The following is a 10,822-nucleotide window of genomic DNA, read 5'->3' on the forward strand; positions in this document are numbered from 1 at the left end:
TAGAAAGTGTAATGCAATTCCGTCTACCCCATACAAGTTTCGTAGTTCTGCGGGCTGGAAAACAAACTGCGTTGAAAAAGGTTCATGGAAATGCAGAATATTATCAGCATTTCGAAAATGAGGGGAGAATGTTCCATAAAACCCTATGAATTTATCTTGCATAAGCGAACTGGTGGAGTCGGCAGGCAAAATGAAAATGAAAAGAAAGGCAGAGAACTCAACAATGTTCTTGATAGTGCGTGAAGCGAATAAGAACTCAAGCAGAGATCGAAAAAACTATTTGTGTCCGGTGGCGGAAGAGGCGGTGTCCATTTCAGTAGGCCATCGGCTGAACCACCAACACAGAAATTGGTACAGTCGTGGTAAACGAATCCGCTTGATCGGAATGCCGCCAGAGTCAACAGACACGGGAGAAGACGTTGCATCTTCAGGCGTGGTTGCCACAGAAGGTTGAACGCGTCGATAGCGACATCTCGACAGTGCGGCGGTTTCGGCATCTTCAGCAGTAAGATCGGTGTCACTGCCACCACCAATAGCTCCATCTAATTCGCCGTCGTCGCTACCCGGTTCAAAAATAGGGTACTGTCTAAGACTTGCAGCAAAACTTTCCTGAAGACGCAGGATCGAACGAAGTAAGTCAGCGGTAGCCTGTGGGTCTAAGCGTAACGCGGCATTTGAGGGACATGCCAATCCCCAACTGACCGACTCTGTTTGTAGCCGCCACAGACCTAGGACAATCAAGTCATCCGAATGGCCAAGGGCTCGAGCGTTTTCAATTGGCCAGCCCTGAGGTGATGGAGGTGAAGACATGATCCGAGCGATAGCTCGCAGACGATCGGCTAGTGAAGCGAACCCTGGAACCGCTTCGTGAAATCGATCTTCGGCAGAACGAACAGTTGGTGGACTGATTACCCCAGGGAGTGTGCATATGGACTGGACGAATCCCGCAGGCGCCAGAGATTTTCGAGCCAAAGGGAGTTCGGATGCCAATAGACGGCGGACCGCAAGATATAGGCAAGGTAGGGATGGAACAGGTTGCACGACAGACCCATCTTCAGTGGCCAGACTGAGTTCTGCAACCGAAAAGGCCAGATGGCAGGCCTCAGGTTGATCAGTAGGTTGCCAATCTCTTAACCCAAGACCACAAGCTGGACAGACAGTTTCATCACCTGATCCAGTATGGAAGAACCCAGCTGAGGCTAATTCGTTCGGAGATGGATGGCGCACAATCGCTTGGGCACGTTGGTAGAGTGCTGAAGGTGGAACGGAAGCGGACTGTGTGGATTCAGTGGGTGAGGCCTGTTGATCCGGAAAAGACTCCAACCGTGCGCGGTGTGACGCATAAAGAGGAGAGCGGGAGTAAATTTGGATTATTCCAGCTGTAATGTAAAAAGAATGTTACAGTAGAGAGGGGGTGAGGGACAAGTAAACTCTGAGAGTGCAGGAATATTGCAAACATGAATAAACTTAAAAGCTGGGAGAATATCTTGGCTAAATTATGTCGATTAGCATTGTGGCAACATGCAGTTGAAATCTACCAATGTGCTTCCCCTAAGAGAACTGAACTTCCTCTACAACTTGCTGACTATTAAACGTTTTACAAGTCAAAATTTGGTGCACCATGAGTGACCTTCATCAGGAGTAGAATAATCAGTATCATAAAGGGCAAAAGGAGCGAGGGTTGACTGGTGCCTGCCGCGTTGTTCCAAATGAATGCCTTATTTATAAGAGATGACCGCTCTATATCTCGTTCCCTCGGGCTTACACGTGCAATAGCTTATTTCACGTAGTACCGCAATCCACTCAGAGCAGAAGTCTTCTGGTTTACCTGGTGTGCGCATACATCCAGTGGATCAGCTAATGTTAACCGGCAAATCCGTTTCGTATGTTAACCAATCATATAAATCTGAATGGCGTTCCAGTTTTCGCGGGATGGCTCAGTGGTTAGAGTAAGAATTTACTGACCGTAAGGTCCGCGGCTCGAATCCAACCTCGGCCTCTCGCCTTCACCTGTCGACGGAAGAAGTCAACCTCCTGAATCTTCGGACGAAATTTCAGCTGTCCGTCTATGAGGGGCGGTTATAAGCAGACTTGGCTCGAGAGTCAGTACTGCAAACCGTATGGGTCGACGTGCGTATTGAGCATGCAGATCCGCCGGCCTTTGGCACTACTACTAGACTCCGGAAGGTTGTGTACGCCGTACATCGCTCAGGAAACCTGTCCGATTTATTCAAACTGAAGGGTTTAGATAGAAATGTGTAAGTTAACTACTTCCGTCCATTTGAACGACTAAACACAAAATGTCATTCCCACTAGACCTAAACCGAAAATGGCTAAAATGGTTTCTGGACGCAGAGCTTCCCCAAATTGGAACTTTCGACCACACAAATCCCCGTGTTATATGTGATGTCATCACATAAAAAGGTTCTTGAGGCACTTATCCATGACCCAGAACAACAGGTGAACCGAAACTTCACGAGAGGCCATTTGCTTCAAACACACAAGATTGTGATACACTATGAAGTCATAGTTCTCAAAAGCTCATTCTGTAACAATCGCGACCTGAAGAGAAAATGGACTGACTATGCCGGAATAGTTCTACAACCCGTCAGCAAGCAAGTCTGGTCAGTGTATGGAACCCGGAGAACCTATATATGTATTTTGGAAACCACACTGGGAATCCGCTCGTACAACAAAATTGCGTTAAAATTCTGGCTATGGCATCAACACAAATTTTATGAACGGACCTGAACGAAAATGCAGATATTTCAAACTTTTCGGTTCAGCGAAAGCGCACTGGAGTTTACGATTTCCAGTCTGGAAGTAACGAACTTTTATACTCAGGCACAAACCAAATGTATTCACAGCAAAATTTTACTGGTCTGCAGCCACCTCAGAAAGAACCACTCATGGTGACCAAAACTCTCGAAGCAAGTGTTTCCCCACAGTAGAGTACGATTTAGCAGAAATTACATACAAGGGTGGAGATCTAAATGGACTTCGATGCGGAGTATCTGTTCTGAAAGGTCCTACATGTATTCACCTTAAAAACAGCCTTGTGCAATGGTAGCAATGAGTGGATACGATGTTAAGATTATTGCCTTCAAGGGAAAAGATTCTTCAACGCAAGAGAAGCGCTTTCTACAAAAATGATTTTTGCGCCTGTACATCTGCTGACCCTCAGTGAAGACAGCAACACTAGCCTAATTATTATTGGCACATGCGCCAGAGGTCGTATGCAGAATCGCACTTTGGATATCACTTTTGAATGGTCCCACATTTATGATCGCTGATGAGTGCGCTGAACACACCTGAGTGTCTTTCCAAGCTTTCAAAAACGCTACAGAATTCCAAACGCAGCATTCCATATCGGGATGTTGAAAGTACGGAAGTGACAGTATACCTACTTATGCACATACAATTCTTACGAAAAATATGCATGGGTCATCAAACACTAGTGCGCTTGAGCTGTTCATAGAACAACTAATTTTTTTGTGACGTCAAGAGCTGCATATATGGTGCTATGTAATTCCACGCTTTTAGGTAACATAGATGAAGTGAGACAGGTCACATTTCATTGCATAGGAAAAGGTGGATATCTGGAATAAAGAGCTCGTTGTCAGGCATCCTTGCAAAGTACAAACGAATAGCACGAAAAGATAGAAATATTGTTGAGTCAGCTTCCGTTTACAATTTCGAGCTCAGATCCCTATTTTTTGAACGAGAAGCAAGAGACTCGAGAGAGAAATTTAAAACCAGGAACTGCAACATCCCTCTGGGTCAGGAGTTGGTACATTTAGAGATGGCGGTGTCGCGTGGCTGCCGTCGGCTGCCCATGGCGTCCGACTACGAATCCTAGGAGCTCAGTTGCCTACCTGGAGCGCCATCTCATGCTCACCACGGTAGTCCCTCAGGTCAAGTCAGGGAAGTGACTCGTTACAACTTCCAAAAAATATCGGCGTATCGTCGAATCGCACCTGATATCTCAAAAACACTGTTTGGAGTGCTACATGATTTTGATACGTTGAGAATGACAAAGGTGAACGGCCATCAACGCTTTTTGGTAAGCCTAAACTGTCAAAGGCGGTACAGGCGAGGTCTACCACTGACAGTTGGACGCATATCGACCGTGCCTGAAAATCCGCTAAACATAAGTGAGATGTGAGCAGGAAATGTCCACGAAAGATAACATTGTACCCGGTGAAAATAAGCTTCACAGAACTGCTCACAGCCGGACCAATCTGTTTCACCCACACACCAACCTCCACACTGAAATCTGGGCGCAGGGGAAAGCGCCAGTCAGGTGATCTAGGTCAATATTTGTGCTGAAGTATTCACTTGATGTAAAATACCTTTACAAGTGGCAAGAATCTAGTACCTTGCATTGTTGATGGAGTCAAAGATCGAGAATGGTCATTCTCGGTTGTCAGAAAAAAGGACGTTGTTCCAGCATGTTTCAGGGTGAATCTTTGGTCAATGTACCAAAGCGAAATGCAGCCCGATTCACACGGATCTGCTTTTCCTAGTGCTCAACCAACCTGAGCAGGATGATGTCAAGCAGCACTCTGGATACTACGGTTACGTGATTTGTCACGATTGCTCCGGTCAGCAAGAAGTTCTCGTACTACGATTCTGGCGGGAGTCGTGAATATCCATTTCGGCTGATTAAGTTTTGAGGAAGCTCATTTTGGCTACCGATTCAGGGTGGACGCTCACCGCAAAAATAATGAGGAACAACTCATGTGCTGAATACCACTTGCTCCTAGCTAGCACAAGCACTCATACCGTATGACTGAAAGGTTACACACTGAAAACCATCCGTAAACTCGGTTGGACCATGTGGCAATCAGCTACCTGTGGGGAGCTTCGATAGGAGACTGTTGCTCATTGTAAAGTACACCATTTTACTCCGATAACGAGCGCGTATCTATTTTCTGTCCCTGAGAAAAACGCCCATTGATGCAAGACCATCCAATTCATCGTCAGCTAATCCTTTCTGTAGCTAAACAGTATGGATATGAGCTGGCTGAGAAGCTTCCCGAACCCGACGGGTACAATGGTTGTTATGGCGAGTTGGATGACCATTAGAGAAAGGCAAATGAAGCCATGCACATCGCTTTTGAAATCATCTGCCCGAGGTCATTCGTACACCTCACTGAACTCTGGATCTTGTTAAGATCAGCGAATTTGATTAGAGCTGGGGAAAACTATACCAGCAACAGCGTGCGGATCCCCGGAACTCGAAATAATGCAGATCCTAAGGATTGACAGAGAACGCTGGTGGATCGCAAAGGCTCGGGGAAAAGTTTCACCCTGTTCCAGTTATTCCGATTAACCGGTCCGAAGAGAGCAAATGTTGGTGGAACTATCTCTGGAAATGAAGGGACCTCATTTATTCACAGAATCGTCTTGAACGACGGGATGAAAACCATGAAGAACAGTTCAGCTATGCCCCCTCAACTCACCATCTGGAAAAACTGAATGTACTCGAGTGGGAAGTGACCATCAGGCCGCCGTTTTCGACAAAAACCCGGCGTGCAGTTCCATTGCTTGAATGCGACAAAGCAACTGATTCAGACATTTTTCACCCTGTACTTTTCAATAATGGCAAAACCGCCGTGACTACTCCAAGGCATCTGCGATAAACAGAGTTCCAACAGAGTGGAGAACCTCGACGGTGATTCCCAAAATCAAAAAGGATGCAAGAATACTCGGGGAAACCACAGGAACATAAGTTTATTGGCCATAGCTTCTAAGTGTTCTCTATTATTATCCTGCGAAGGTTGATCCTTCACCAAGAGAGTCATATTCGCGAGAATAAAGCTGGGTTTTGTCCTGTCTGGAGTCGCACAAATCATATCTTCACTTTGCGAAACTCCTTCCGACGACCAACAATCACCGCCCTTCTCCATCTCAAGTTCGCTTTTCACTCGACCGTCTCTTATAAAGTCCTATTTCTTATGAAAAAATCTATAGGCCTCCTTCCTTGGACGCGTGGGCGTCTACGGCAAACACTCTGGAGTTCGCCACATTTAGTGGCTTCAGGCAAGGATGCCCTCTGCACTCCTTGGATCAGACCCCTTAGATGTGCACACTACACCAAACAACCTAGATAGTTCGGCGGCACAGTTCGATAAACAGTCTGCACCTGTAAAGTGTACGGTGCTTCTAAAAGACTGGATCTGACCAAACCCGAACTTCATGCTTGCATGTGTGGCAGATAGACACGTTTATTTGGACAGCTACATACGTCCCGGCGTACTCGTTCAGCTGTAGCACCATTCCAGCGCATATCTGCCATACCACAAAGGCACGAAGGCCGAGATAGTGTCAGGTTTCCCAAGCCTAGATAGGAGCAGTCGAGATACCGGGATCGGGTTCGAACAACGGAAATTGCTGTCAGTAAGATGGGGCCTTAACCACAGAGCTATCTCGAGCCCATTCGCCGAATCGGGAAGGGCAGGCCAACCTCTGACATATAGCGCCGATGTGAAACAGCTCGACTGTCAAGAGTAGAGTGTACATCATAGTCCGATCTGCCCTACTTTACGGACCAAAAACGCGGAGGACCTTTAAGTGCTCTGTGTTCGACCATCAGTGCCTCCGAAGATCAGTAAAATTGACGTACGTCAGATGGTTTTCGTAAAAGACCACTCCCACTCGATCGGCCACTTGGTCACACTATACAAGTTGCGCAGAGATGGCTCAAGCGGTTAGAGCGCGAATTTACTGACCGGAAGGTCCGTGGTTCGAACCCGACCTCTGCCTCTCGACTACCACTGTCTAGGCTTGGGCAACCTGGCAGTACCCCAGCCCTCATACCTTCTTCGGGTAGCATGGCAGCTAGGCACCGATAGGATGTTACAGCTGATTGTTATTATTATTAGTAGTAGTAGTATTAGTATTACAGGTTATGCAGCTTAGGCCATTTGCTTGGCATGTCACATGATCATTTACCTCAAGGAGCTCTTCTCGCCCAGCCTTGTGTCAGATAAAGACAATTCAGATGCGGTCAGTCCATGACTTGGCAACGAAGCATGAAATTCCTTACCAGTCGACTGAGCTGCGTTGGTGGCTGCCGTCTCCCCGGATGGGGACCGCGGGATGAGAAAAGCCAATGATTAGTAACCCTAACACGCAGACAACTGCGGTCCAGTATCAAAACTATCACCACTGTGTAGCCTTCACTTCCTTCCATGCTGGACAAACATCGATTTGTCGTTAGCACACAAATTAAGCCGACGCCACCAATGCATGGTGTTCGTCCCCTTCCCCAGCTCCTCGATCACAAAATCGTAGCGGTTAGAACCACCAAACTTCAAAGCGCGCTCTGTAAGTTGACTGACTGACTAAGGCTATTAAGTGGATGCCGAACGCTGTCCTCGGACACAATAATCGCCACAGAATCTTATTCAGTAGGTATGCTATGGCTACTGCAGGAGCTTGGTAAGGTTTTTACGAGCTTTTTCATGTTCAAAAAGCGCAAGGGGTAATGCGTCCGAGCCGAATGCCATACCTCATTGTAGACATGAGATCCAGCGTTGCTGACACGGATCGGTATCATCATCATCATCATCATCAACGACAGCATGACATCAGTGTTCAACACCAATGCTTCACTGCCGTACAGAGTGCAGGTGACTTTTCGAAAAACTCATGTTGCTGAAGACAGACCAACTGAGCTGTTTTTGGAACTTCCAGCCCACTGCAAAGCGGCCTTATGGCGAACGAGCAGTGGATTTACTCATTGCGCGAAAATTGTTTGGATCGGTACTCTTCAGGGGTACCAACGGATCGCACCATTTAATGAGCTTAGGATGGGCTTGCATCTAGTTGAAAGGTGCTTGCGTTGGAAGCATGTGCTGATTAAAACAGAATGCTTTCTGTGCACAGCTGAAGAGATTCTTCCCAATTATCTGTGCAATGAGCCGAAAATCCGCATACAAGTTTCTCTCAGGTTGAGTCGAATGGAGTACTCACATCGCCTGCCAAAATGAAAGAATCCAGGCCTCTTGCAAAGAGAAGCAGCGACCAGGAGTGGTAACAGAAATCCTCGCTAATCTTTGGAGCTGTAGTCGGTCAGGGTGCGTGCCGACGCAACAACCGGCCTTAACCACAGAGCTATCTCGAGCCCATTCGCCGAATCGGGAAGGGCAGGCCAACCTCTGACATATAGCGCCGATGTGAAACAGCTCGACTGTCAAGAGTAGAGTGTACATCATAGTCCGATCTGCCCTACTTTACGGACCAAAAACGCGGAGGACCTTTAAGTGCTCTGTGTTCGACCATCAGTGCCTCCGAAGATCAGTAAAATTGACGTACGTCAGATGGTTTTCGTAAAAGACCACTCCCACTCGATCGGCCACTTGGTCACACTATACAAGTTGCGCAGAGATGGCTCAAGCGGTTAGAGCGCGAATTTACTGACCGGAAGGTCCGTGGTTCGAACCCGACCTCTGCCTCTCGACTACCACTGTCTAGGCTTGGGCAACCTGGCAGTACCCCAGCCCTCATACCTTCTTCGGGTAGCATGGCAGCTAGGCACCGATAGGATGTTACAGCTGATTGTTATTATTATTAGTAGTAGTAGTATTAGTATTACAGGTAGCTTAGCTTAGGCCATTTGCTTGGCATGTCACATGATCATTTACCTCAAGGAGCTCTTCTCGCCCAGCCTTGTGTCAGATAAAGACAGATGCGGTCCTAGTAGTAGTATTAGTATTACAGGTTATGCAGCTTAGGCCATTTGCTTGGCATGTCACATGATCATTTACCTCAAGGAGCTCTTCTCGCCCAGCCTTGTGTCAGATAAAGACAATTCAGATGCGGTCAGTCCATGACTTGGCAACGAAGCATGAAATTCCTTACCAGTCGACTGAGCTGCGTTGGTGGCTGCCGTCTCCCCGGATGGGGACCGCGGGATGAGAAAAGCCAATGATTAGTAACCCTAACACGCAGACAACTGCGGTCCAGTATCAAAACTATCACCACTGTGTAGCCTTCACTTCCTTCCATGCTGGACAAACATCGATTTGTCGTTAGCACACAAATTAAGCCGACGCCACCAATGCATGGTGTTCGTCCCCTTCCCCAGCTCCTCGATCACAAAATCGTAGCGGTTAGAACCACCAAACTTCAAAGCGCGCTCTGTAAGTTGACTGACTGACTAAGGCTATTAAGTGGATGCCGAACGCTGTCCTCGGACACAATAATCGCCACAGAATCTTATTCAGTAGGTATGCTATGGCTACTGCAGGAGCTTGGTAAGGTTTTTACGAGCTTTTTCATGTTCAAAAAGCGCAAGGGGTAATGCGTCCGAGCCGAATGCCATACCTCATTGTAGACATGAGATCCAGCGTTGCTGACACGGATCGGTATCATCATCATCATCATCATCAACGACAGCATGACATCAGTGTTCAACACCAATGCTTCACTGCCGTACAGAGTGCAGGTGACTTTTCGAAAAACTCATGTTGCTGAAGACAGACCAACTGAGCTGTTTTTGGAACTTCCAGCCCACTGCAAAGCGGCCTTATGGCGAACGAGCAGTGGATTTACTCATTGCGCGAAAATTGTTTGGATCGGTACTCTTCAGGGGTACCAACGGATCGCACCATTTAATGAGCTTAGGATGGGCTTGCATCTAGTTGAAAGGTGCTTGCGTTGGAAGCATGTGCTGATTAAAACAGAATGCTTTCTGTGCACAGCTGAAGAGATTCTTCCCAATTATCTGTGCAATGAGCCGAAAATCCGCATACAAGTTTCTCTCAGGTTGAGTCGAATGGAGTACTCACATCGCCTGCCAAAATGAAAGAATCCAGGCCTCTTGCAAAGAGAAGCAGCGACCAGGAGTGGTAACAGAAATCCTCGCTAATCTTTGGAGCTGTAGTCGGTCAGGGTGCGTGCCGACGCAACAACCACTTGATCAAGGCTTGGTGATGATGATGACGAAGGTTTGGTGAGCCAGTCAAACTAAAACAACGACAACATTGCTTAGCAGGATCTAACCCAAGTATCAATTCAACGAGCCATTGCATCACGAAGTATCAGGCAAAAACTCTAGCTTCACCCTTTGAGGGTTTAGGGTACACGGCCGGAGATACGAGGCACATCAGAAGGCGGAAGCAAGGTATGAGCATGAAAAGCCTGTCTGTTCCGAATAATCCAGCCGACAGCCTGCAACAGTGTACCCACCGCCTCGTCCTTCAATCCAGTCCCACGGTCACGTATATAGTTGCACTGCTATCCAGAAAATCAAGAGGCATCGGCAGACAGAACACCGCAGAAGACACGTGAAGACCAGGTGCTGATTCGAGGATGTCGTAAGCGCTATCTACGGTGGATGCAGGATCGGATATTACGTCAAGCACGCGACACAATTAAGATCCCAGGACTACGCCAAGCGAATCAACTTGAGACAGAGGATTGTGCTCCAAAATAAAACCACGGCGCATGGAACACCAAACAAGCGTGACACAACCCCGAAGTGGAAGGCATGGGCAGAGCCATCCGCATAGAATTCCAGATCAGCATGCTTACCTCCCCACGGACTAACCAACAAACGACAGCAGCACACAAACCAAAACAGAGGTCGAACACATGGCGTCCACAACAGGGGGGTCTCCTCAGGCGAGCCGCTCCAGATAAGTGAACATCACGTAGATAAGATGGATGTTTAGCAAACCGGTCAAGTAGCGAAAGATATGCCCTGATAGGTCAGTGTCAGTCAAGCAAGACTGGCCGTTAATACCCCGGTGCTTTTTGCCCCTTCACGAAGATTCAAGCGTGACCTCGAAGACAACCATATATATATATATAT

At 47.4% G+C, this 10,822-nt stretch overlaps 2 protein-coding genes across 2 annotated transcripts in view; one reads left to right on the forward strand and one right to left on the reverse strand.

Annotated features, from left to right (window-relative positions):
• Positions 1-276: 276 nt before the first annotated feature.
• Positions 277-10,822, reverse strand: part of T265_13540 (hypothetical protein) — a gene marked incomplete at both ends in the record, with an annotated part of 15,431 nt that continues 4,885 nt past the window's right edge. The window contains one exon of the mRNA XM_009169377.1: positions 277-1,379. Within this exon, the coding sequence (XP_009167641.1) occupies positions 277-1,379 (1,103 nt within the window). The remainder of the gene's footprint in view (positions 1,380-10,822) is intronic.
• The window catches only part of T265_04573 (hypothetical protein), a gene marked incomplete at both ends in the record, with an annotated part of 86,832 nt that continues 82,061 nt past the window's right edge, over positions 6,052-10,822 (forward strand). The window contains one exon of the mRNA XM_009169348.1: positions 6,052-6,162. Within this exon, the coding sequence (XP_009167612.1) occupies positions 6,052-6,162 (111 nt within the window). The remainder of the gene's footprint in view (positions 6,163-10,822) is intronic.

Source organism: Opisthorchis viverrini (assembly GCF_000715545.1).
Source record: "Opisthorchis viverrini unplaced genomic scaffold opera_v5_77, whole genome shotgun sequence".
NCBI classification, from domain to species: domain Eukaryota; kingdom Metazoa; phylum Platyhelminthes; class Trematoda; order Opisthorchiida; family Opisthorchiidae; genus Opisthorchis; species Opisthorchis viverrini.